This window comes from Rhododendron vialii, chromosome 9a, assembly GCF_030253575.1.
Source record: "Rhododendron vialii isolate Sample 1 chromosome 9a, ASM3025357v1".
Classification (NCBI taxonomy): Eukaryota; Viridiplantae; Streptophyta; class Magnoliopsida; order Ericales; family Ericaceae; genus Rhododendron; species Rhododendron vialii.
The window spans coordinates 28,050,512-28,078,502 of NC_080565.1; the positions used below are offsets into that span (position 1 = coordinate 28,050,512).

Genomic DNA, 27,991 nt, shown 5'->3' on the forward strand with positions numbered 1-27,991 from the left:
ATATTTTAGGTTAAACTACACCCGCACTTCCCTTCCCTCAAACCCTCTAAACCCATAAAACGAAGATACCTAACGACCTGTTTGGATGAATGATTTGATTTTTGGTGGATATGGAAAAAGAGCAGATTTAAATGTAGATATGGAATGAGGGGTGATATCTAAGAAAAATATACACACATCATAAGAAATATGGATTTGTAATCTTTTGATAATTTTTTGAAAAGATGGATGTAAGAAATAAGTTGTCAAATGACTCAATTGCCCACAGTTTATATTTTAATGGATAAATTAGATTAATTTTATTATAATTGCCATAAATACATATTTATCATTAGTTGTGGGATAAATATATTCGTTTTGTCTTATAAATGTTTAAACCTCATTTTTATTACAATTTTTTTTAAAAAAATATAAAACTCAACAAATTATTTATGTCAAATTTTCAATAAATACCACTCATTTTTCTTCATCTCATTTCCATTTTAATTTGTAGTTTTATTTATCATTAAAAATACATATTTATCATTAATTGTGGGATAAAATATATCTTACAAATCTTTAAACCATATTATTTGTTAGAAGAATATTATTTTTTGAAAAACTTTAAACATAATTGAAAAGTGATTTTTTTATAATAAAAAATTAACGTAAAAGAGATTTCAAAAGCAACCAGTGACCAAATTATTAATTTTCCTATAAAGAGTGTACGGGACCAACTTAGGAATAAATACCAAATCTAGGAATGCAAGGAATAATTTGCCTTTAAAAACTGATTTATGTCTTCACGTGAATGGCACGTGCTCAGCCTCCTTCTTCTCGTTTCTTTCTTCTTCTTCTTCTGGTAAACCCTAGGGCGGCAAGCAGGTACTCTCTCTCTCTCTCCGGTCTCAAGGGCAAGACAAGACTTTCAGAAAGTACCCCCTGTCGTTCACCAATCCACCCGCAGGTGGATTACGAGTCCGGAGTCCGCAAATCCGGGGCCAAATCGGGGTAGGGATTTTGGCTGCCATAGACCGGAGAAGAGGAAGGGGCGGAGAACAAATCCGGCCGCGTCTCAAATCCACTAGCCAAACTGGCAGTAAGAGTGCAAGACCACAGTAGCTCGCTCGCTCGCTCTCTCTCTCTCTCTCTCTCTCTCTCTCTCTCTCTCTCTCTCTCTCACATCAATCAACAGCTCTGTGGTTTGGTTCTGTTGGTGCCCAGCACAGTGAACTCGTGGGTTGAAAGATGAATAATCTGAAGCAGTCTCGGGAGCTGACGTGGAACCTCCAGTTGCAGTCAGAGGACGAAGAAGCCCTTGGGTTTGCCGCATTCGACATGGAGCGAAACCGATTGTTCTTCGCTTCTTCCTCCAACTTCATTTACACTACTCACCTTCCTTCTTCCCAGGTAACCTCGCGCATTCTCTTGCGCTTTCTATTTATCCCCTTATACAGTCATGACTGCTTTGACAAGAGTGTACATTTTGATGCCTGTATATAATCAGCACATTTTACCTACTTATTATTAGACATTATTTCAATAATTTCCCAACCTCCTGATTTAATGTTCCTGCTCTTTTATGATTTCACTCTGTTTGGAACTTAGGGAAAGAAGAAGAAAGAAAAGAAAAGAAGGGAAAATATTATGAGGAAAATGAGTCAGAGAAAAGTTGAACTTGGATTTGAAATTTTCCCCTCTTTTGTTAGAACCAAACAAGGGATTCCCTTCCTTTCCCCATCTTTCGAAAATATAGAATCTAAGAAAAAGTCGGGATTCGATGTCTGGCCGTATAAGGAAATTCGGGATTTGTATTTATGACTCGGACAACCATATCAACCTTAATTAGTCTAACCTTTAGAAATTTGGTCAACACTCAACAGTCAGAGCTGACTCAGAGGAAGTACTTTTGTTGCAATTTTTGAAAATGTGGCCATAAATTTTGAAGACAGGAGGAAAGATATGTTCTGATATTTTTTTTGAATTTGGTGGAATTTGTTTGAAAACATGTTTAGACTTCTTCAAATTTGATTCGAGGAGTTGGGGTTCCCAAAGGCTTGCGTCTGGGTCTCCAGGTGGGTTTAACCATCTTCATGGTAGTCCAGACACATTTGACCTTGTTAAAATTTAGGATAGTTAATAGAAGTATTGGCAATATATTTCAGTGGAGATTCAAGCACTTGTCTGAAAGGTTGCACATAAGTTTGTGAATATCCACTTATTAGTTCAAGATTTTCTCATGTGGTTATTTATTCTTTTGGGAAAAATTCACTTGGTTAGTTTAAAAATATGAGTACTTCACCAATGATTACAGGGTTTTTGTCCCTATTTAGGATATTTTTATTTCTTCCGAGAAAAAGAAAACTCATGCAAGTTTATGAATGTGACAGGATGTCATAGCATGGAGGAGCACCTCTTTGACTCTGGCTACTGAGCGTATCGGTTTAGAACCTGGAGATACCATTACTTCCTTTGATTATTTGATGGAGAAAGAAGCACTTATAGTTGGGACCTCGAAAGGACTTCTACTGCTACATAATGTGGAAGATAATGTAACAGAAATAGTGGGTAAAGTGGAAGGTGGTGTCAAGTGCATCTCACCTAGTCCAGATGGAGATCTGCTTGGTGTAATTACTGGTTTTGGCCAGATATTAGTGATGACTCCAGATTGGGATTTGTTGTATGAGATGGCACTTGAGGAGCTTCCTGAAGGTGGTGACGTGAGTAAGGACTTCTTTCCATTGTTTGTTAACGCTTTTCCCTGTCACATATAATGTGCTTTGTTGATATGTGGTGTTTTTTTTTTTTTTTTTTGCTATTTTGAAAACATTCACATGAAGTGTTGGTTATTGGAATTTTGCCTCATCATTGTATGAATAGTGAAGAAGAGAAGACAAACTCTGGGAATTTTTCTGTTCACCCCCGACTCCATGAAACCATTTACATATCTAATTTTATGACGCAAAAACAAAATTCTTTGCAATAAGCAACCTATGTCCCATGAACTTTTAGTTGATGTATGAACTATGAAAACCTAGTTCCGACACTTGGTTAAGTGTACGGAATATTTGGCCAGCATTTTTAGACATCACCTAGCATATATGAAATTGTGGTGTATAGTGAAGCTGTAAATAAGATTCTATGTTATGCCTGAAATGCTCCATGGGATCTCCTAAACGTCATTGTATCCAAGAAAGTATAAAACATAATGCACTAAGAAACTAGAGTATTTTGCCATATGCCCTTGAATGAGAGTTGATGAATTTGACACATGGATACATACCTTCACCAGACAACCGTACCTAACCCCATGTAACATAGAAGATAAAGGAAAAATCGCTACTCTGAAATTCTATCTTTAACCGATTATTGTTCTTGCTGCAGGAATTGTTTTAACATTATTGACCTAAAGCAATATAAATATGCACGGTAAAGCAGTAAAAGCTAAAATGCCGTCGCTCATGGGTTACCATGTCATTCAGTGAAAGGAAAAAACTCTGTGGGGGGTCCAAGTCTTAGAACATACAAGACTCTGATTCCGCAATAGAATGTTTTTCTGTTGAATTGCCTTCAAGTTAAAATTTTGAGGAGTCTAGCAGATTGCAGCACATCAGAGACAAAATTTGGATATATTATCCAAAAGGAAATTATGATAGGTGTTTGTTGTAATTTTGCTTGCAACTGGAAAAAGTATGTGACACTGTCTTTTCAACATGTTCTTTAATTTCTGTAATGGGAAAACTGTGTCCAGGTCTGTGATACAGTTTATCGTTTTATTTGCTTAATCAACAAAAAATATTAGAGGTGGTTGATAATTTCGTCGTGTATTTTTTCTAAGTAGTCTGGATTTTGGTTTTAGGTGAACCAACATCTAGTACCAATTATTCATTTGAGTGTCCCATGTCATGGCGAGGTGATGGGAAGTACTTTGCAACACTGAGCATGGTTCACAATGCTGCTTCATTGGATAAGAAGATTAAAGTTTGGGAACGAGATTCGGGGGCGCCGCACTCCGTCTCAGAATCAAAGTCCTTCATGGGATCAGTTTTGGAATGGATGCCGAATGGAGCGAAAATTGCTTCAGTTTGTGACCGGATGGCAGAAAAGAAGTGTCCATCAATAGTCTTCTTTGAGAGGAATGGGTTAGAAAGAAGCTCGTTTAGCATCAATGAGGCGATGAACTCAACTGTAGAAATTCTGAAGTGGAACTGCCATTCGGATCTTCTTGCAGCTGTTGTCAGATGTGAAAGATATGACTCCCTTAAGATCTGGTCCTTCAGCAACAATCATTGGTACTTGAAACAAGAAATTAGGTGCCCCACACAGGATGGAGTAAGATTCATGTGGGACCCTACGAAACCGCTGCAGTTGATTTGCTGGACTCTGGGAGGCCAGATCACAATCTTCAGTTTTGTTTGGCTTACAGCTGTCACGGAGAACTCAATATCACTTGTAATTGATGGCTCCGAGATACAAGTAACCCCTCTTTCCATAGCTCTAATTCCACCTCCTATGTTTCTATTCAATCTAAGATTTCCAAGCCCTGTTAGGGACATAGCTTTCTGGTCCAAGGGTCTGAAGAATCGTTTGGCCGCATCTTTGTCGAACTGCTGTTTGTGTGTTGTTGAGCTTCCTCAACTTGATTTTTGGGAAGAGCTAGAAGGAAAAGAATTCAACGTAGAGGTTTCATATTCAGAATCTTCAATCGGATCCTCTTTGCATCTTGTATGGTTGGATTCACATGTACTTCTTGGTGTTTCTCATTTTGGTTTTAGGCATAGTGATTGCTTGCCAGAAGCCTGTTCAGGAAAAAATGGGCTGCTTCCTGGGTATTATATACAGGAAATTGAGCTCGTGTGTTCCGAGGATCATGTCCCAGGTCTGGTGACATGTTCAGGTTGGCATGCAAAAATATCCAGTCAAATCTCTCTTGAAGAGCAAGTAATTGGTATTGTACCTAATCCTTCTAGAAGATTTTCAGCATTTGTTCAGTTTGATGGTGGAAAAATTTCGGAGTATGCATCAAAGTTGTGTGTCACGGGAGGAGTTTCTGGGATTATTCAGGTACATGACAACCTGGGATTCTTATCATCCTGCCCCAGGATGTGTGTGGCTTCTATCGTTGACTCTGGGTCATCAAAGTCTTTGATTTTTGGGCTTGATGACAGCAGTAGGCTGCACGTTAATGGAAGGATATTAAGCAACAACTGTAGCAGTTTCTCATTTTACTCCAATTTTAGTGATCACGTGGTCACTCATGTTATTCTAGCAACTAAACAGGATCTGCTGTTTATTGTTGACATTGGGGATGTGTTGCTTGAGCCATTAAATGCTAAGTATGACAACTTCGTGCCTGTTGTCAAGAAAAGAAATGAAGAGAAAAGGAACTGTATTAGCATATGGGAAAAAGGTGCCAAAATTGTAGGTGTCCTGCATGGAGATGAAGCTGCTGTTATACTACAAACATCTCGTGGAAATCTCGAATGTATATATCCACGTAAACTGGTCCTGTCCTCAATTGTTAATGCATTGATTCAAGGACGTTTCAAAGATGCACTCCTTATGGTAAGGCGGCATCGGATCGATTTTAATGTTATCGTCGATCATTGTGGTTGGAAGGTGTTTCTTCAATTGGCTCCAGAGTTTGTCCGACAGGTAAACAATCTGAGCCATATTACTGAATTTGTTTGTTCCATGAAGGATGAAAATATCATGGAGACGCTTTACAAAAACTATATATCTCTACCTTGCCTAAAAGGGGCCGACATTGAAGCCAAAAAATTTGAGGGTTCTGATGCAATTAACAAGATATCCGCTGTCCTCATGGCCATAAGGAAAGCTCTTGAGGAGCAGGTCGTGGCAAGTCCAGCTAGAGAGCTTTGTATTTTGACCACCCTAGCGCGAACTGATCCCCCAGCTCTTGAGGAAGCTTTGAAAAGGATAAAAGTGATTCGGGAAATGGAACTATCAGATTCTGATGATCCAAAGAAAGTATCTTTTCCTTCTGCTGAGGAAGCTCTAAAGCATCTTTTATGGTTATCTGACGGTGAAGCTGTTTATGAAGCTGCTTTAGGTCTTTACGACCTGAACCTTGCAGCCATTGTGGCACTGAACTCACAACGGGACCCAAAGGAATTTCTTCCGTTTCTCCAGGAACTGGAACGCATGCCAACTCTTTTAATGCAATATAGTATCGACCTCAAATTGCAAAAATACGAGAATGCACTCAGGCACGTAGTTATGGCAGGAGATGCTTATTATGCTGATTGTATGAATCTAATGAAGAATAATCCTGAACTTTTTCTGCTCGGACTCCAACTGATCAGTGACCCTTCCAAGAGGAGACAAGTCCTTGAGGCCTGGGGAGATCATCTCAGTAATAAAAAATGCTTTGAAGATGCTGCAGCAACTTATTTGTGTTGTACTAGTTTGGAGAAAGCACTGAAGGCTTATCGCGCTTGTGGTAATTGGAGGGGGGTGTTAACTGTTGCTGGTATCATTAGACTGGGGAAAGAGGAGGTCATGCAACTGGCACATGAACTCTGTGAAGAACTTCAGGCTGTTGGTAAACCAGGAGAAGCTGCCAAAATTGCCTTGGAATACTGTGGAGATGCGAATGCTGGGATCAATTTATTAGTCAGTGCAAGGGATTGGGAGGAGGCGCTGAGGGTTGCTTTAATGCACCGGAGAGATGATTTAGTTTCAGAAGTGAAGAATGCTTCTCTTGAATGCGCCAACGTGCTGATTGGCGAATACGAGGAAGGGTTGGAGAAAGTAGGCAAGTACTTGACCCGTTACTTGGCCGTTAGACAGCGGAGATTGTTGCTTGCAGCGAAGCTCCAGTCAGATGAGCGATCAGTTAATGAAGTCAATGATGACACTGCTTCAGAATCTAGTAGCAATTTCAGTGGAATGAGTGCATACTCCAGAGGGTATGACTTCTACATTTGTAACTCGTATTTATTGCAGTTAATCGTGGTTCGCTAAAGCTACTTTCCTTTGGCAAATAGTATGTTCATACTTATAGCTTAATAGTAGTGATTTCAGTGGCAGGAGTGCATATACCAAAGGTTGTGACTTTTACATTTGTATACTTAAGCCAAAAAAAAAAGACTTTTACATTTGTAGTTCAGATAACTTATTTTAATTAAACATGTCTCACTAGAGCCACTTTCCCTGGGAAAATATTCTGTGGATGAGTGAAACCATGTCGGTAGAGCTTCTGTTTGTCATTTTTGTCTCTCTTTATGTTCTTTCTATCTGACCAAATTATCCTTATAAGTAGCCTTAGTTGCTTTGACTGTAGAAGTTCTAGTCTTATTCATGGTTTGTCATCTCACATCAGCCAAGCTAGTTCATTATAACTCACATATGGAGTGCTGGCTTTGACAAAAATAGAATTCGGAGGGCTTTTTTGAGTCACAGTTGTTTTTCTTGAAGTTTTTCCTCTTTTTTTTTTGTGTGTGTGTGTGTGTGTGGGTGGGTGAATGTGTACTTCCTAATTGGTTGTTCCAACTTTTTAAGTGCATTTTAAAATATTCTTTTACACAAATTGGATGGCCTCAAGTGACTGTTTTTATGAGCAGGACAAGAAAGGGCTCTGCTGCTTCCATCAGCTTAAGTACTTCTAGTAAGGCAAGAGACATGAAGCGTCAACGGAATAAAGGGAAAATCCGTGCTGGCAGGTATGCCAGTTATTGCTCTTTTTGTTTCCTTTTGCTCCCATAATCTCTTGATTTTCCTATTCTTCTCATAGTCAAGGGTGTTATAATGAACTGTCTTTCCAGCCCTGGTGAGGAGATGGCTTTGGTGGAGCATTTGAAGGGGATGTCCCTGACCACCGGAGCAAAGCATGAGCTTAGATCTTTATTGGTTTCCCTTCTTACACTTGGCAAGGAAGATATTGCAAGGAAATTGCAACGTATAGGAGAAAACTTTCAACTGTCTCAAATGGCAGCAGTTAAACTCGCAGACGATGTAGTGTGCAGTGATATTATTGATGAACAAGCACATTCCTTGAATTGTTACATCCAGAAAGTGGGTAAAGAGCTGCAGGATTCAGACACTTTCTCTTGGAGGTCTAGAGTGTTGCTTTCGCCATAACAGGTAACAGCTGCCTAAACATGTAATTCACCCACTTGTTCCTATGCTGCGTGCCAGTTTTTATTCTTGAGTGCTGTGATACACGGTTGCCTGGATGATACCCCTGGACATCATGTCACCCATTTGGCTGCGTGAATATTTGCTTTCCGTGGTTGCACATACTGAGATATGTACCAGATCAGTACATGGGTGGTTATTGGCTTAATGCTGGCGGCCAAAAATTGGTGGCGCAAAACGAGCCAGAGTGTGGCTTTTGGGTTATACTGTTGTCTTTTTCTGACCAAGAATCCCTAGAATTATTTAATGTATCCTTCTTCTTTTTTAAAGTTTTAGTAAATATCCTACTCACCAGTGGATGGATATGTGACTGGTTATTGGCTGAGGATATTATTGTTGTGTCTATGTAGTGAGCTTTTGGCTGTGGAATTTAAAAGGTGGTATTGGTTTTTGTCTCATGTCCTTTCATTTTTGTTCTAACTTTTAAGTATCATTTGAAACAGTAGTGTAGTAGCATCTGCATTAGCCTCTTTAAATTTTAGACCAAATTACTCCTTAAAATGTCACTTTATTACTTTAGTGAGTCACTTTTAAAATGCATATTGTATCAGACTCTCTATTCTAACTTATGGTCTATTAATATATTATTTCATTCTTCTTTCAAAATAACATTGAAATGTTTTTTTTTTTTTCCTCAAATGTAATACTCTATAGTGGTATATTAAAAAATTATAGCACTTAATTTTTTAACCATATTTTTTTGATATATAAACAGTCTAAAATAAATTAAGTGTGTCAATTTTCAATCCATTTTTTTAACCGGTATGAAGATCTTATTTTTTCTGATCATATATATTATACGCTCTTTTTGTTAGAGTGTCCGATCAGTGAACTCCTAACCTTCTCCATGGTTATCTTTTGATGAATACTACCTCTTTAACTTGTGGCATTTTTATTTTTTTTTGTCTCTAGAGCTCTCAAAATTAAGTATTTGCTCTTTATTTGAGACCCTATAGAACAGAAACTTGATTATAAGAGTCCTAGAGACAAAAATTAATGATGACCATTCAGGATAAATGATTAGAAAAATAAGATTTTCGCACCAATTAAAACGGATTAAAAATTAGAGCACTTAATTTTTTAACCATATTTTTTAATATATAAACAGTCTAAAAAAATTAAGTGCTTCCATTTTCAATTCATTTGAATTGATGCAAAGATCTTATTTTTCTGATCATTATTTTAAAGAGTCATAATTAATTTGTCTCTAGGGCTCTAAAAATTAAGAATCTGCTCTTTATTTGGAGATTCTGTAAAACAAAAATTTGATTATGAAAGCACAATTGGGGACAAGTTAATAAGAAAAAAGTGGGGACAAGATAACAATTAAAACAATAAAATATTGAAGTAGATTATGAATAGTTCCTCGCCTCCTGAACTGAGGAATTGTAGGCCTTTGGTTGCTACCTGGAAAAGCAAACTAACACATTTTAGAGCTCTCAGGCCCACTACTGGTTGTGAACAGTTAGATGTTAATGGAAGTGAAAATTAGAAACAACCCGTATTCAAAGCAACAAAAATAGAGCAATTGAGATCCGAGTAAATAAAAAGGCCCATGAAAGTACATCTCAAATGGGCCGGCACGGCACCACACGGGCACGGGACAGCACGGCATGTCACAGGCACGGTATTGGCCTGGCACGGCACGGTATTGGCCTGGCACGGCACGACACAGCACGATTGTAGTGGACCCGGGGCGGGCACGAAAGTGGGCGGCACAGCACAGGCACGACACGAAAGTTGGCTTGGCACGACACGGTCGTAGACGGGCACGGGCATGAAAAGTGGACAGGAACGGCACGGCACGGCACGGTTCTAGCAAGGCACGGGCATGGGCACGACCCAGCACGACATGGGCACGAAAAGGCACGGCACGAGGCACAGGAAAAAAAATTAAATAAGCCAAATGGCTTCTTCTTTTTTTTAATTTTTAAAAAATTAAACAATTTCTATTCGGTAAAAAATATTTGTTTACAACTAAGATATTTAATTTTTAAAAAAAATAATTTATTAAAAAATCCTGTTTTTAAAAAATTATTTTTTCACTTTTAAAAAACTATCAAATTTTATTTGGTAAAAATATTTGTTTTGTTTTTGTTAGTAAAATTAAATAGGCTTTGGATCTTTGGTTTGCAAATTTAACATTACAATACAAGATAACAAGTAAAATTAAAAAAACTTATCAAAATATTTATGGTGCAAGAGTAATTTAACATGAAAGGAAACGTGCAAAAGTCATATATTATTTACCCCAAATCTAACAAGAAATAAAAAAAAAGTGTCAAACAAAAAATAAAAAAAATACATAGTAGAAATAAGGAAAATATATATATATATATATATATATATATATATATATATATATAAAGATTAGTTGGACAGCCTGGACTAGGGCAATAGGACCATTTGTAATATATTATTTTTTTAATTGTTAAATTTTACTTCATTAAGACCAAGAATTTCTTTTTAATTAGGAGTTGTAATATGTTATTTTTTTAATTGTTAAATTTTTTTGGCATGCCATGGTATATGAATATGCAGCGTTCATTGTTATTTTTCTCCTTTCATTGTGAATTGTCCTCTCTTTTTTCTCTTCTGCAAGTTACAAAGTGATTATGATATTATGAAATCGAGTGTAGACCTTTTGCCTAACATAATTCTCGTGCACTAGCAGGAGCGTAAAACGGTAAAAGCTTTTTTAAGAAAACACCTCAAACTATTCAAATGTGCGACAATAAGAATTAAAAGCGCAACTGCAGATTGATTAAGCACTTTACCAAACTAGCTTGTATACTAATCAAAAAGTTGTCTAAGATTTATTAAGTAGGAAGCTGAAAAATGTGGGCACGCGCCCCAAAATTTTTAATTTTTGTTATTTTAAAATCAGGTGCGGCCCTCTTTGAAAAGCGTGGCGAAACGCTTCGATTCAGAGTCGTCACTCAGGTTTTAGCGGAGAAAAAAACACTCAAGGAACCGAACTCGAAAACGTTTGCTACGTTTGTTTGATTTTGAAAAAGACTTGTAGACTGGACTGTCGTCACCTTCGATATCTGAGGTTCGAGAGCCAGGTTACGAGAGGGGAAGGGTTTTATGGCACCCATCTCGCCCAATCCGGAGATCGGTCTCTACTCAGGCATTTTTATAAAACTTTTGCATTTTTCTCTCATTGATCATTTCTTTAGCCAGTTAGGGCGGAGGAATAGTTAATGGGGATTAAAACTGTGACAAGTTGCAGTTATGTGACAAAAATGCTTATGGAGATGATTTGCTTGCAATAATGAATATAAATTGAGAACAAGCACCGAGAGCATTTTAAAAAGGTTGGAGTACGCTGTTTCCCGGGGAAGGGAACAGGTATGACACCAGAATGCACTGGTTAGGCCACCGCATGCTGATACAACATGCGCACGCCACTAAATAATTGGCGTACTTCAACTATCTGGTCTCACAGTCTTTGTTTACAAGCCTTTCGGCTCTCGAAAGGACCAGCGCACACCCAGGACAAACCACGCAGTTAATATCAGCATATATATACAAACCACAGATAGCAGGAATGGCTTGAAGCTATGAGAAGAAACAGAAAACCCCATAAACAATGTGGGGACGTGAAAAGAGACCAAGACTAAGCTAAATGCAAGGGCCAGCCACTGGATCCTGGTAACACTACCGTACGCCAGTTTCACCATTTGGTCAGTGCTTGGCTTTGCATTATCTGGGTTCTGGAACATGACCAGAGAGATCCCAGAAGCCCTCCAAAGCAAATAAAAGCAAATATTGAATGCTACACCTAAACAGTTCTAGGATACGGAAAGCTGTAAAGCTGATTATTAGCATGCTAAGGTGATGATAGAAGTATAAGCAAGTAAAAATGGATGATCAATGATCCCCACGCCAGTAGTGTACATACTGCCGTTACCGGCGTACGGCATGATTGTACTAGCGTGCGCCATTTTTCATCTCACACGATTGCTATCTCACACGATTGCTATATTTTACCAGTTTAAGGCCAGGACTAGTATTGATTACTAGCTTGAACCTCACTGGTTCCCCTCAGGGGCCGAAAACAGAAAGAACCACAAAGGTGGTATACCTTTGGTTCGAGGTTGATGGAAAGATTGGAGTTTTGAGCTTGAGGTTGAAGGAGGAGACAGGAAGATGGTTGAGTGACAGTGGGGTGTATGAGAGAATACTCCTTTCCTTTCTCTTTCAATGGAGGTGAAGAGAGAGCAAAAGGAGGAAGAAAAAGGCTTGGGCTCTTGAATGTTGTTAACCCTTTGCAAATGAATGCAAAGGGGGAGTATTTATAGAGGGGAGATGACTGGAGAGGGGGGCAGTCAGCTGGGGTTAAGGGTTGGTTGAGTTAAGGAGAAGAGGCTCCCATGCATTAAATGCATGAGACTAGGTGATGGGGTGTGTAAGAGAGAGGGGGGGACGTCCCCTGCAGAAAACAATCATCAGGAGGCTTTTCACAGTACTGGGGCGGTTACAAAGTCCCGAGCACGTGACAGAAAAGTGGTGATTTGACTGGGCTTTAACTGGCGTACGCCATGGTTGGACCCGCGTGCGCCAGTGATAACCAGGCCAACGGTCGATGACCGACACGTGGAAGTTTACCAGCGCACGCCAAGAGAACACTGACGTAAGCAAGTAGGTTTTGGGGCCATCTGGCTCGAAGGGTATGAAATGGAATTTGAAAGGGTTTGAATGAGGAATGTCCAAAGCTCAAAACTCAGGACCTGCCATCGACCTTGGAATGTTCTCGACCTTTAATCATCATTGGGCCAACAAAAGACCGTAAATAGGTTTATCCGGATAGTCCAAAATAGGATGTTTACAGAAAAGCGAGGAAAAAGATGGGACATTCAAAGAAAAAGAAGGAAAAAGAAGGGGCAACCGAAGTTGAATAGCAACTTCGCTCCCTCTCTCTCTCTCTTTCTCTCTCAAACACACACAATCATCCTTTGTTTTTTACGAGAATGCAGTGAATGATATCCTTGCCCAATGTCGCTGAGTTTCCAATATGCCAAAAAACCAAATGTATACAATGGTTGCATGTCTGATGCAAGATTAGTTATGCCTTAAGTCAACCCACACATGTTAGGGCAGACTAAAACGACACAACTTAAAACGGCCCGACCCGGCCCGATCCGACATGACACGATTAAGTAAATGGGCTGGCACATCTTGACACGATTGAAAACGGCACGGCACGACATGATTTAAGAACACGGGCTAGCACGATACGACACGATTTAAGAAAATGGACCAGCACGACACGACACGATTTAAGAAAATGGGCCGGCATGACACGACACGATTTCAGAAACAGGTCGACACGGCACGACACGATTGGCAAATGGCACGGCACAATTTAAGTAAACGGGCCGGCACGGCACGACACGATTGACAAACGGCACGGCACGACACGACACGATTTAAGTAAATAAAGTAAACGGGCCAGCACGGCACGACATGAAGCACGGTTAGCACGAAGTTAAACGGGCCGTGCCGTGCCGTGCCATTTGACACCTCTATAGCAAAGTTAGAATCTTAGCAGAGAAGTGATCAAAGCTACGAAGCTGATGCTGCTGACTTTTCAAAGTCTTGTTCGCCATTGTAGCAAAGGAAGAGGAATAACTAGAGTGATGCAGATGCTTTACATATCCAAATTAGGAGGCTAGCTACCGAGGGTCGGACAAGGAAGTGGGTTTCAGGCTCTTGCCCCAACCTTGCCAGGTTAAAGCAAGTGGAGTACTAGTATTTTAGAGCATCAATGGTAGGGGCGGACTCAAGATTTAAGTGTCATTGGGGTCAAAGTATTTACAACATAAATTAATACACAATGACTAGTATCAGCGTGTGTTGTGCACAACTATCAGGAAAAAAACAGAGATACGGAAGGGTTTTTTCAAGAGAGAGATAGGTAGGTAAATAGATTTGGTCCCTCCCTAAATAATAGGATTTTTCAAATTTGAAGTTATCTTATTGTTGGAGCCAATAAGATTTAAAATAGGTAAAACATATATAAGTGTGTTTAGAGTCATTCTAAACTATGCCACATGTCAATGAAGTTTTTCATAGAAAAAACCCCTCTAATACTATATGGTATAGATACTAAAAAAAGAGATCAATTCATAATAATAGATAAACAAAAGGTGGAAATGTCAATCCATAACATATCGTTTGATTCTCAACTGACCCTGACGATTTTTCATATTTTGAAATTGATTCCCGATAGTGTCATTTTTTAACTTATCAAAAATCTATTGCTCAATGTACACAAAATTTCAAGTCGGAAATTAGATTAAATCAATGCAGGTACTAAATAGTGATAAAGAAGACTGAAGCGAAAAAAAAAAAACTATTGCATAGTTAGTAGTACAATTCCAAAAACAAAAGAAAAATAAAATAAAATCACAAATTCACAATCATACATATAATTAATCAAATTTGTCTCAAATTGATCTAGGTTTTTATTTTAAATTTCAAGGGTTCAAAATTGTAAATGTTTAATAATTGTAATTTAATGCATCTTACATTTTAAAAACGGTCTTGCAATTGTCAGCCCACTGGGTTGACGATAAATACACTAAAAGATAAGAGCATCCGCAATGGGAATAATCAAAATCAATAACCAAAATATGCCACGTCAGCATTTGATTATCCATTTAGTTCATAATCAAACTTAACAACTTCTACCTCCACATTGGTTATTTTTGCATTCCGAACAAAAAAAACCTCCACAATACGCAATGCACCTATGTCCAATTGCAAACAAGTTTCAATTATACACCTGACCACACCAAATTATTCGTCTCGATAAGACGATTCCAATATGGGATGTTTTTGAATTTTTGAGTTTTGAATTTGGTTATTGGATTTGGTTATTGAGTTTTGGTTATTGGTAAAAGTTGTTAAGTTTGGTTATGGAATTGATGGAATTTGGTTATTTGCTAACAGACTTGTAACTTTCCTTATTACAATGTGAGGTATTTTTTTTGAGCATTATTGTTATGTTTGCTTATCCACACTCATTTGCTTATTACATTGCGGATGCTCTAAGGAAAACACGTATTTTTATGCATTTTTTACATCATTTAATACATATTCATACATTTACTATTGTCAGCCCAATGGACTGATTTTAAAATTTTTCAAAAACAAATAGGCAAGTTCACTGTGGAACTTCCTTTTCTTCTCTCCACAAAGTATAAACTGTTCTGGCCCTTTCTGAGAGAGAGAGAGAGAGATTGTGCGAGTGTTACTAATTGAAAGGGATATTGGAACCACACTGGGTAAAAAGTTGGCAATTTTGTAATTTTTGCTAAGTACTTAGGGCAAGATATAAAAGGGAGGAAGAGTTTGTGTGAGTGTTACTGATTGAAAGGGGTTGTGGGACCATAGTGGGTAAAAAGTTGGGAAATTTTGTAATTTTTGCATAGTACTTAGGGTAAGATATGAAAGGGAGAGATAGAATGTTGGGGCAAAATTACTAAAATGCTCAGAAATCTACTCCCTTCGTCCCAATTTATTTGTCCAATTTCAACATACGTGCTCTTCAAAAAAGTGTCTTTATCTCGCAATCCATCATGTTTTATATAATTTCAAAAATATTATATTATAAACATAATCGAGATCTATCAAACAAGATCCATATTGCATACACAAAATATTATATACCGAAACATATAAACAATTTTGTAGGAGATCCCAAATAGTGAAAATGGACAAACAAATCGAGACGAATGAAATATATACAGCATATCTCTATGGAGAAATTTTATCCAGTGAGATCACTTGTCCCACCTTGCCATCACATGCGTCCGCCCCTGAATTCAATGGTACCTGATATTTCATTCGTCATTTATTTTTACCAGTGCCCAAGGGCACGCAACACCTTGTTGGTCAGTATAAAATTTTGTCAACTACACTACTCACAGATAAAATTTTGCAAAAAAATAGCTCAATCCGATACTTATAGGTGCTTGATCCAATCATCAAACTTTTCATTCGAATTTTAAGGTAGTGAAATGTTAGAGTCTAGTACCTGCAGGTATCGGATTGAGTTGATTTTTTTCAAGAGCCCTTGAAAAAATATTTTACATTTAATGAACGACTTGGATTATTTGTGTGAGACCCATAGTGGGCCCTAAGTAAAAATCTACGGGCAATAAGTCTGTCAACAGTGACAGACTTATTGTTCAAACTAATATAATGGTCTCAGAAAATGAATTAGAAAGGCACTCTAGATCTTTGAGAAGTAAAATCTTTGGCAAAAGTATTCACATGATTTTTCCATGTTCTTTGTTCGGTGACAGGTTGGACCACAAATGATTTCATTCTTGTTAATTTGACGATTTATAACCCTGCAATTTAAATGTTGTTGTCACTGGTATTATGGTATAAATATCCTGACCACCATAATGCATAGTACAGAGCCTTTTAAGGCTTTTTTGTTTTTTGAGGATAAAAAAGAAGAAGAAAAGACTGCATCGTACGGACACCCAATAATAAGGCCAAACTCCAACATCTGGCCCGGTTTCACGTAATTATAACTAATTTTTCATCAAACAACCTTGCACGACCTAGCATAAACATCATACAAAACATAAAGTGGGTAGAGGAAGACGGAAGCTTTGGAGGTTGATTTTTTTTGCGCTTGATGTGGCTCATTAGTCAAGAAAAATTATAGATATTTTTACAGACACGAGATGTCGTTTCTTAAAATTAAAAGTCTTTTCATTTAGGACTCGTATGTCGCGACGAATAAGAAAACAAAACAAATCTCTTCATTTGGCGAGAGATGGATATGGTATGAAGAGAGATTAGTTCAAAAGGGGATTAACTAAGATGGGGTTTGCGTGATTTTATTTGAAAGAGAATATTATCTTATGATTGGTTTGTTTGGTAATTGATATTTTTGGATAAGAGTGGTGGATAATGAAATAAAACAACAAATTACTTTATTGTCCTTATGTAATTCTTGTAGTGCTCATCTTTTCTTATTGTTGTCTATTTAAATTTTGTCGCGCCCCGATTTTTACCGGCGGTCGCCCAACCCACCTTTATGGGCAATGAGGCAACACTTTGAAAATCTTGACTTTTAAATGCGACGATTGTGAATTTCGAGTTTGGTAGTTGTGACTCGGACTGTTATTTGAAAAATGGAGTCACCACCTAACATTGAGTTCGGTTGTGTTAAGTGCTAAAACTATTTTTTAAAGAAAATGGCTTTAACTCTGCTTCTAAAAATAATTTCGTTTGAGCAAATTCTTCTTTCAAACAAAGTGAGACCGGGACCGGGACAATGGCGATCTGGTAACTTTTTTACTTCAAAAATTTTATCAAATAAATAATACGTTTTCTCAAAAACAATTATTTTCCAAATTTTTTTGAAAATAAAATTATAACTTTTTAATTTTTTTCTAAATAAAAAATTTATAGTTTTTAAAAAAATAAAAAATATATATTTTTAAAAATAAAGTTCGGATCGGATTGATAACGGATTTAATCTGATCTGATCCGTATTTGGATTATCGGATTCGGATTATCGGATCGACGTTATCGGATCGGATTCGGATTATCGGATCGACGTTATCGGATCGGATTCGATTCATTGACAAGCCTAGATAGAATATGAGTAGTGATAATTTATTTTGATCGCTTTGGTTTTCCAAAACCACCCCCCTCTCTCTCTCTCTCTCTCTCTCTCTCTCAACACAGTCTTCAATAAGTTTTCTATTCAATTAGTATTACTCTAACTCTCTTTCTCTCAACATAGTCTTCAATAAGTTTTCTATTCAATTAGTATTACTCTAATTTCTCGACCCATTACCCCCAAAACCTTCCTCAAAATATAAACCAAACAAATATGTTTTTTTTTTTTTTGAACAAATATGTTTGCTGGTATTTTTATTTGACTCTGAAGATAGTGAACTAAAAGGGTAAACACCAACTACAGATAACCATGTATGGGAGACAAGTCTCAGGGGAGGTGGCTTACATTTTCAAAACCTGGAGAGAAGTATTTGTAAAAAAAACATTAGGGGAGGTTAGTGCAATTTACCCAAATAAGATATACTTGATAGTAGAACTGTAAATGAACTGAGTCGTTCATGACCTGTTCGAGACTCGAGTCGATAAAAGCTCGTTCGAGTTCGATTCGTCTACTAAATGAACCGAACCTGAACCTCAATTTTAAGCTCGTTTCATAAATGAGCAGAACATGAACAGAGCAGTATATGTGTATCTTGGGGATTTTATATAGTTAAATGTGAAAATTTTAAAATTTGTGCTAGTCTAAACGTTTACAATTACTAAAAATTTACTTATGTATAATGTTTTTATCATTTTATATGTATATGTACATATTTATGTACATAATGAAAATTTTATTTGCAGTTTTAGACCTGTATGAGAGCATAAAAATATGATAGTATTATTGGATCGTTAAGGCTCGTGAACAAGCTCAAGTTCGACCTAAACCTGGGCATGCTCTGTTCGAGTTTGGCTCGTCATAGTTTTTATTGAGTTCGGCTCAAGTGCGCTAAAAAAGTTAATAAACGAATCTGAACATTCTAATATTCGACTCGATTCGGCTCGTTTACCGCCCTATTCGATAGGTAGATACTCCAACAGCAAGTCAAATTAAAGTAATCACATTCAGTTCCAAAAATAATAACAAAAGCAATCACATGGCCAACCTACAAATAAATGCACGGGTAGAATTAAAAATACAAAATCCCAATGGATCTCACTTGTTAATTAATTATAAAATCTCCTGCGATCTCATTTCTATCTCTCCACTCTCCAGGGTGGATAAAGCTCTAAAAAACCACACCCCTTTCCACAAACAAATACACACGTTCACGTAATCGTGTAGGCTCCACACATGCTAGTGGTGCAACGTATCTGTGTGTGTGGAACCCACACATTTTATGCGAGTGTTTATACATTTTTTGTGCAAAAATATTTTTGGTTGTATAATGATTGTTCAATACGAGTCACCACCTACATATCATTAACATTACTACAATATTTTAACCGAAGGGATTGGCCACGTGGTCTCTTGGCCTGAGATTTAGGTGTTTGCTCCATCTTAAGATCTCAGGTTTGATTCTCCTTGCCAACAACTCTTGAGGTCACCTCACTCCCACGCGTAAGCGTGTGAAATGGCTGTGACTGAGAGGGGCTGAGGGATTAGTCCAAGATGCGCACAAGTTGGCCCGGAACATCCTACATTACCCAAAAAAAAATTTACAACATTTTAAATTAAATTTTAATAGGTGCGTTGAATAAAAATACGTCAGCAAATAAAAAAGTTATCTTCTTGAACTCCCAGGATAGATCATCATTGTCAAAAAATAACTTACACCTTCATTGTCAAAAAATAACTTACTTGATGTATACAGGTTTATTTGATAGTTTAACTCGCATGATAAATATACAAATATGAAATATGCTAATTTACATACTCGTCACTTTCATTAACAATTACTCCCTCCATCTTCCGAAGCACACAAAAAAATAATACAATTGTTCCATCGGTCATTTGTTGAACCGGTTGACGATTCTGCTCGGGCGGTTCATAAGAAGTTGACGATTCTGATTGGGCTTTTTACCCCTAGCTCCAGAAAATAGAACCCTAGCGTTCTACTCATTTACTAACTTGATAAAAAAATCCCTAAATATTTTCTTTTTTTAGCACAAGGACAAACGTTTTTTTGCAATAGAGTACACAAACAAGTGCTTGTCAAGATTACTATAGTACCCTTAAAAGTTCAAAAAACTAGTGAACATTCACTAATCATTAATATAAAACTGTAATAACATATTAAACTTCACAGTTTGAGTAGACTTTAGAACTACTAGCACCTCACTAATTGATGCAACATGCATTAATTTTCAAAGTGCAATGAAACATCACTAATCATCATAAAACGAAAAAATGTAACACAACAAACTTCAAAAAACACAACAATCCATAAGAACTAATAATATTAGTGAAAACCTCACTAATCATCATAAAACATAAAAATAAATAAATAAATAAATAAACTCAATAGAACACACTAGCTAGTCTGCATTATCTAGTGAATTTTCACTAATCATCATAGAACATAAAAATTTAACCAAAAAAATCAATTGCACACATCAATACATGAAAACTAGTGAAACTTTACTTATCATCATAAAACTTTTAACCAGATCAAACGTTACGTCTTCTATGGAAAGACATGCAATTCAAGATCAAAGAATAACATATTTTGGGTCATAATAATTAGAATTTCTTTACACAAAATTAATGAATAGAGAAATTAAAAAAAAATTACACAGAAGTATTAATTTTTTGATCTAAAAAAACTGCATGTTGTTTGTATAGGACAAGAGGAGTGGAGGGAAGCCCAACTGAGAAAAAGTTTATTGCGAACTTCGAAACGGAACGGACAGAGGGTGTGTGCTGTGCAGCTTCGTGCTGCACAGCGTGCTGCACGGCCTCCGGCGAGGCTTTTCCGGCATCGTTCCGACGATCGGAAACGTTCACCGCGTAGAGCTCGTCGAATTCTATGTGTGCACCAAAAATCAGCTTGATCAAATATCGTTAAGGGCCTCATCCGGACATATATAACTTGAAAAAAAATGAATCCTAATGGATACGAAACACTGGATCAAAACCACTAAATCCATTTTTTTCAAGTTATATATGTTCGGATGAGGACCTTAACGATATTTGATCAAGCTGATTTTTGATGCACATGTAGAACTCGACGAGCTCTACGCGGTGAACGTCTCCGATTGTCGAAACAATGCCGGAAAAGCCTAGCCGGAGGCTGTGCAGCACGAAGCTGCACAGCACACACCCTCTGTCCAAAGGGAACCGGATTTAAAATTTCTGAACGGAGATGTGGGGGCTGATGGCTCCGTTATCATTAATCTCGGAAAGAACATATCTTTTCTGTATAATAATCTACCCATCCTAAAAACGGCTCAATCAAGGGTAGAATCCAGCTGTTGGAAGAGCACCACGCACCCTAAATAAAGTACAAGCAAAATTCAATAGCACTGCCCCTTGTGGTACACATGTAGTGGAGTAACTTTTAAACAGACCTTTTAGTCTTTTAATCAAAGGAAAAAAAAAAAAAAAACACTTTTAAACAGACCTCCCATTTTCACGTTTTTGACGTTCCCGTTGACAAAAAAAAAAAAAAAAACGGGAATCAAAACGTGAATGAATGAAAAGTTAGAAGATTGAATCGAGCATTTACACTTATTAGATTGAACTGATTTCTTATGGGACACTCAAAAACATGTTTTGAATTTAATGAACGACTTGGATCATTTGTATGGAACCCTTAACGGATCCCATATTAAAATCTGTGTAAAATCTGTGTGGACAGACGCAGAAAGTCTACCCATACAGCAATTTGTGCACAGATTGTGCACAGATTTTGTTGTGGGGCTCATCATGAGTCCCACACAAATCATCCAAACCGTTTATTAAATGTAAAACATTTTTTCAAGGGCCCCTGTAAAAAATAAGCTCAATCCGATACCTATAAGTGCTCGATCCAACCATATAACTTTTCATTATCCGAAAATCTGAATGAAAAGTTAGATGGTTGGATGAAGAACCTATAGGTATCGGATTGAGCTTATTTTTTATGGAGACCTTTGAAAAAATGTTTTACATTTAATGCACGGCTTGGATGATTTGTGTGGGACTCGTGGTGGGCCCCACAACAAAATCTGTGCACAATCTGTGCACAGATCTGCTGTGTGTGTAGCAGCTCTCAGGGTATAGTCCATCGTTGTTCCACTCCGAACTCTGTTGTCTGTTGCGTTTGGCACTATTTAAACCACTTTCTTGTCCACTGAGAGACAGCAAAAACCCACATGGACCTCCGTCTGACCCTCCCCTCCACTTTCCTCCCGCCGGAATCCCCTCTCCTCAGCCGGAAATGTCACCCGCCTACCGCTCTCCGCCGCTGGCCTGGCACCGACAGAGCTTTTCCGGCGCCGAGGAGCGCTCCTCGCCTTGCTGTCACGGCCAAGAAGAGGGCGGTGATCGAGGGCGTGAGCGACGAGATGAACTCGATCGCGTCCCAGAACTTGGATTTCGCCCCGGCCCGGAGGCGCGTGCGATCGGCCTTCGCTCAAGTGCAGCAGCAGCTTGATCATTGCTTGTTCAAGGTTTCTTTTCCAAGTTTTGAATCTCTACTACCGTCTTTGAGTATTTCAAGGGTTTTTTTTTTTTTTTAGTTTGTAATGAAAAAAAAAATGTGCTTTTTTTAATTGAAAAAGTAAAATAATACGGGAGTAATTTTTTTTACTAATTTGAAAATTACGTAATTGTGATTTCGAAATTGGTGAAAAAATTAACATGTTATGTGGAAAATATATTATTTTTTATTAGAAAATGAGATCACTTTTTGTAAAGGCTTGCGTCTTGCCCATATTTTTATTTTAGCCTTCCAAAAATTGATGGAGGACTCCAAAACGACGTGATTTTGTATATCAACACAGTTCTATTTTAGAGCCTCCCATCAATTTTTGGAGTGCCAAAATCATAATCCATTTCATTATTATGCAGTTTTCCTGTCTTTTTCGAAATTTTTTCAACTTCGTCCATGTTTAAATATTGACAAAATGAAATTTAAAAACTCACCAGACGTCAAAACTAACAATTTTCTACTATAAGACTATGGTAGACTATATGGAACGGAGTATTACAATGTTTAGGGAGTATAATATGCATGAAGATTGTTACCACATCTCAGAATTTGACTTTTTCCGATTTTGTTTTTTTTGCTGTGGATTGGTGTAGATGGCTCCTTCTGGGATCAGGGAAGAGGAGGTATGCAATGCTATTTTTGAGGTCTTATCTATGAATATGTATTGCTGCGTTTATAGGGGGGAAAATAAGTTCACTCTCTTTAGCCTAATGCAACTGCTTGCTGACTCTGGGCAGTGGTTTTCATTGACCTAATTGGTTCCGTTCAGTGATGAACCAAGAACCAAACCGGTACCTACAGATTGACAAACGGAGGAACCAAATCGAACCGTAGGCTTTTAGAGCAGAACTAGATGTCAACAACCTAACCATAAACAATAGTTTGGTTTGGCTTGGCTTGGCTCCATGATTTCTTATGCTGAGAAACTGCATTAAATCTTTACATATACAAACAAATCATTCGGGACATAAAACTAATCTTGTTTTTCACATTCTGGCTTGATAAAAATACGGTTCTGTTCAGTCCGTGCTTTGCAGTTCTTTTTGTGAGGATGCTAATTCTGAACTGACTTTTTATTTGGTGAAAAATATAGCAAATGAAAGTATAAGTCAGGATTATATTTGATTCTGCTTCCCCTGGCTTCGTGGTATCTAAACAGAAGTTAAGGGTTTTGGAAATAATAAAGTTGTTTGCTTGTTTGACATATCTGGTAATTGGGTACATGGGTTTTGTAGTGGTATGAGAGGAATTCAAGAGGTTTGGAAATTTTCTGCAAAAGCTGGTTGCCAAAACCAGGTGTTCGAATTAAAGGCGCTTTGTGTTTTTGTCATGGATACGGTGATACATGCACCTTCTTCTTTGAAGGTTTGTGATCAGGTTAAAAACAGGAGAGTCTTTGTTTGATTTACACTGGCATATTTAGTCCATGAGACTTCAATTTGTGTGGGGAGACTATATAACCTACAGATATTTCGGATTTCAGGTATTGCTAAGCATATTGCGGCTTCTGGTTATGGCGTTTATGCTGTTGATCATCCGGGATTTGGCTTGTCGGAGGGCTTGCATGGTTACATCCCGAGCTTTGATCATATAGTTGACAATGTTATTGAACAGTATGCAAAAATCAAAGGTGCATCTCATAATGCTTTGCCTCTTTATGTGATTGCGCACGGTGAGACCATTTGTAACAGGATATACTTTTTATCATGATCCCAATTCCTGGAGTGTGTCTCACTATCTCTTTGAAGTTAGTTTTTTTTTTCTCAAGATTTTAATAACTTCGGTCTCCAACAAAATGAACCTTCTTGTTATTATAAGAAGCAACTCCTATTGTATAACTATAAGATGGACTTCTGAGTTCTGGCCATAGGAGGAATTTCATTTCCCATTTAACATTGGGAATTGATTTTTGAAGACCCCAAATTACTATCTGCAAAAGAGAGTGCAAAAATCAATCCCTATATGGACTTGATTTTCACACTACCCTTTTAGAGTGCAGTTAGTAATTTGGGGAGTGTGAAAATGACTGCCCTTAATACTAAGCAGCAACTGCTAATTTATTTTCTTGCTGATAGTAGGAAGACCAGAAGTGAGAGGGTTGCCCTGCTTTTTATTGGGGCAGTCCATGGGTGGAGCTGTTGCTCTCAAAGCTAATCTAAAGGCACCGCAGGATTGGGATGGAGTCGTCCTTGTAGCCCCGATGTGTAAGGTAAGCCAATGTTCGAGTTGAAGATGGATATTTGAAGTTCCAGCCTTTTTTGCACTCGTTTTCCTTGTTTTGGAACTAATCTTTCCAAGATTAGAATTGCTGATCGAGAACTTCACTTGAAACTTATTCTTTTTTTGGCTGGTAAGTAGGCAATTAGAGATCAAACTCACCCCTAGGGTTCACAAAGCACGGCTAAGAATGCCACACCACAAATATAGCCCAAAGGATTCCTCTCACAGCCTGAAAGCGAATCGACTAAAGAACTCTTTCTCTCGTACCTTTAAGTGGTGAATTTTCTTCGAGAGTATGCTTTTATTTTTACCCCTGGAAGGATATGGTTTTCTCCATGGCCCAATGACGTGTCTGCTGGAAAGAAGCTTTGGAGGCCTTCAGAGGCGGGCACCTTTTTGAGGGCCATTCTCAGATGAGCTTGACCCCCATCCCTTCACCTTGAAGTAGGGGAATGGAGATTGTTACTTTCCTGTAGGTCCTCATTATTCTTATGTTCTTGTATCCCTTTATGGGAGAGGGTCTCGGCTACGTTTTGCAACTGGGTGACACAACACATGCCTTCACGAAAACAAGCCCCAAATCTCATTCTGCAACCATCTGTATCTGTGCAATCGTTCCAAACGACTCCTTGCGACTGGTGAACATGATGAGAGCATATTTACAAAAATTAAGGATGAGATGTTTGCCTCATCCTAATGCACATTACTCCCTTTCCCGTTCCTCCTCTTGGCTTCTACCCATTCTTCACTCTTTTTGTGCTTTAACCTTGTTTTGACAGTCCACTATTGGCATTGTGTGGGAAAGCAAGAGTCTTGATTCATTGTCCTTTTTTGGGCATGACTAGTGTGTTGGAAGATCATACACTCATCACAAACTTGGGGATTCCAATTAACCTCAACTTACCTCGTATGGTTGCCTATATCCCAACTTGAGAGTAAAGACCTTGGGAATTTCTTTGGAAACCTCAATCTCCATGCACACTCTAGCACATGCAAGGCGGCTATGCTCTTGGGTAAATTTATCGCACAAAACTCTTAACCTGTATAACCGTTGCAACTTATTGTATGGGCTAGCTGAACATTGATGTTTTATGATATTTGAACACCTGCGGGCTATGAGAAACTTTTTTCTTCCATTCTAGGCTATGTAGGGTGGACTTTTCTATTGGTTCAAAAAATAAAAATCCGAGCAAATAAATACCGTTTTCCTATCCAACCCAAATACATTTTCTATAGGGTAGGCCCAACCACCACACTACATGTATAACAAACGCTTTGGGCATGTTCACTAGTCATCATATAACTCAGTCACTAAATAATCATCAGTACACCTCCCTCTTCATAAACAGACTAAAAGAGAAGTCTGGCTGCCTGTGCTCCCGCTTTAATCACGTGTATTTTCTATATGATGATCAAACTGTGGCCCTCTGCATCTACTGAATATAAATGAATATTGTTATCATATGACTAGTATGTTCATTTAAAGTGTATAATAAAGAACCCCGGCAATCAAGTATGGTATTTGGAACTATTGTTATGAATTTGCTGACCTCGACTTGCTGCTAAGATTTCAGAGGATGTGACACCACCTGAACCCGCTGTAAAGGCCTTAACCCTTCTATCTAGAGTTTTGCCGAAAGCAAAGCTTGTACCCCAGAAAGATCTAGCTGAGCTTGTATTCAGAGAATTGAAGAAAAGGAAAATGGTATGTTCTTCATTTACTTTCTTGTATTTTATGACTGTAATTTACATAATTTCTACTGTTCTATATGTTCTTTATTCTTGGCCATGGGTGGGATGTTGGTAGCGCTTATCTTGTACATTACTTGACAAGTCTTTTTCACTTCAGGAACAGCTATCACCTTTTAGTTCTGATATAGCATTTGCAACTCATAATCCATATTAGTTTTGCAACAGACCTATGTAATGTTCAGATTATGGATGCTCCTTCAAAATGAATGCAGAACTTTGGTTTCAACTTTTAATGGAACTAAATGATACAAGTTCTCTAATAATATTTCGCTCCTAGTTTATCAATTGTTTGAAGGAAAGACTCATGGAACATAATCCTTGTGCCCATTGTTTCTTAGGCTTCATACAATGTGATCTGTTACTCTGATCCAGTACGCCTAAAGACTGCAGTGGAACTTTTGAAGACTACAAAGTTCATCGAATCAAAGGTTGAGAAGGTCAGTTTTCATCGCTCCGTTGTTATCCCTACATTCAGCCTTAGGGTGTGCTTGAAACTTGGTAGCAATGCCATACTAATTTTCCTTCCTCTGTTTACGTAGCTAAGAGGAAAAACACATATCCCTACATTCAGCCTTAGGGTGTGCTTGAAACTTGGTAGCAATGCCATACTAATTTTCCTTCCTCTGTTTACGTAGCTAAGAGGAAAAACACATCTAAGAGCGTTTCCAACCAAATATTACATCTCTAACTTAGAGACCAAATCGTGTCCAATTGTACTCTATTGGGAATAGGCATCGAATGTAAATACTTGAACAGTAAACAAATGTGAATAATTTTTTGAGGAAAATGAAAGCCTGAAAAGAGTGTTCTAAATAAAGACAAAATAGAGATTTGTGATTGCAGATGAGATGAACCATTCAGTATAACTACTTTTTGATTAAGAAATAATTTTTAGTATCCATTTTCTTGGCTTGGAGATGCTCATGGAGACCATAATAGAAACTAAGTTTTTCACTTTCCTTACTTTTCTTTCATAATTTTTTGTTAAGTTTCAATTGCTTTATTATTATTATTATTATCATTATCAAATGTTTATGGCAAATTATTCTCCTCATCACTATCCATTTTCTTCACATAGCTATTACGATCACTTTCAAGAGTTCCAAACACACTCAAATTTGAAGAAATTAACATTTCTAGCCATGTTTCAGGTTTCATCTCCATTGCTTATTCTTCATGGAGCTGCTGATAAAGTGACAGATCCATTGGTGAGCCGGTTTCTTTACGAGAAGGCTTCTAGCAATGACAAAACCCTAAAGCTCTACGAAGGAGGGTATCACGGCATTCTGGAAGGAGAACCTGATCACGTAATACTTACTGTATTGGGTGATATTATCTCATGGCTTGATCATCGATGCTCCCATAAATAAACTTCCGCCCCTCATGTGCCGTCGGCAATTTCCTTTTTATCGTTATTCTTTTCCTCCCTTTCCCCCTTCATCCTTCCATTTTTGTAGTCGCTTGCCTTCTCGGATTCAGTTACTTAGAATCTTAGCTGAAGTTGTATTTCTTCTTCTCTGGGTAAGCTATGCAATAAGTTAATTCTGAACATACAAGGAGTTATGTCTGCAAGCCATGGAGTGGAACTGATGTAAGTTTGGGTGATTGGTTCAACGTCTATGATGAAATGAAGTTTTAATTAATTGGAG

General features: G+C 37.8%; 2 protein-coding genes across 3 annotated transcripts; both read left to right on the forward strand.

Annotated features, from left to right (window-relative positions):
- Positions 1 to 810: 810 nt before the first annotated feature.
- On the forward strand, positions 811 to 8,530 carry LOC131300604 (elongator complex protein 1-like). 2 transcript variants are annotated; one of them, XM_058326528.1, is made up of 5 exons: positions 811 to 1,389; positions 2,370 to 2,703; positions 3,839 to 6,911; positions 7,566 to 7,664; positions 7,767 to 8,530. In XM_058326528.1, the coding sequence occupies exons 1-5, from the start codon at positions 1,228 to 1,230 to the stop codon at positions 8,080 to 8,082; spliced, it is 3,984 nt and encodes a 1,327-aa protein (XP_058182511.1). In that variant the 5' UTR covers positions 811 to 1,227; the 3' UTR covers positions 8,083 to 8,530. The 2 variants fall into 2 exon arrangements, with proteins under 2 accessions (XP_058182511.1, XP_058182512.1); XM_058326529.1 differs by lacking the exon at positions 811 to 1,389 and having other exon boundaries at positions 2,563 to 2,699.
- Positions 8,531 to 21,936: 13,406 nt separating this feature from the next.
- LOC131301433 (caffeoylshikimate esterase) lies at positions 21,937 to 27,985 on the forward strand. Its single transcript, XM_058327733.1, has 8 exons — positions 21,937 to 22,329; positions 22,964 to 22,993; positions 23,606 to 23,735; positions 23,854 to 24,000; positions 24,449 to 24,579; positions 26,158 to 26,295; positions 26,681 to 26,779; positions 27,494 to 27,985. Exons 1-8 carry the CDS (start codon positions 22,033 to 22,035, stop codon positions 27,710 to 27,712), a joined length of 1,191 nt encoding a protein of 396 aa, XP_058183716.1. The 5' UTR covers positions 21,937 to 22,032; the 3' UTR covers positions 27,713 to 27,985.
- Positions 27,986 to 27,991: the final 6 nt, after the last annotated feature.

What these genes read in the sequence shown, in the direction of transcription:
- LOC131301433 (XM_058327733.1), top strand. Translation starts at nt 22,033, where the DNA reads ATGGACCTCCGTCTGACCCTCCCCTCCACTTTCCTCCCGCCGGAATCC. An exon ending in CTGGGATCAGGGAAGAGGAG is followed by an intron (nt 22,994 to 23,605) that starts GTATGCAATGCT and finishes TGGGTTTTGTAG; the next exon opens with TGGTATGAGAGGAATTCAAG. An exon ending in TCGAATCAAAGGTTGAGAAG is followed by an intron (nt 26,780 to 27,493) that starts GTCAGTTTTCAT and finishes GCCATGTTTCAG; the next exon opens with GTTTCATCTCCATTGCTTAT.
- LOC131300604 (XM_058326528.1), top strand. Translation starts at nt 1,228, where the DNA reads ATGAATAATCTGAAGCAGTCTCGGGAGCTGACGTGGAACCTCCAGTTG. An exon ending in TCCTGAAGGTGGTGACGTGA is followed by an intron (nt 2,704 to 3,838) that starts GTAAGGACTTCT and finishes TTTTGGTTTTAG; the next exon opens with GTGAACCAACATCTAGTACC. An exon ending in ATGAGTGCATACTCCAGAGG is followed by an intron (nt 6,912 to 7,565) that starts GTATGACTTCTA and finishes TTTTATGAGCAG; the next exon opens with GACAAGAAAGGGCTCTGCTG.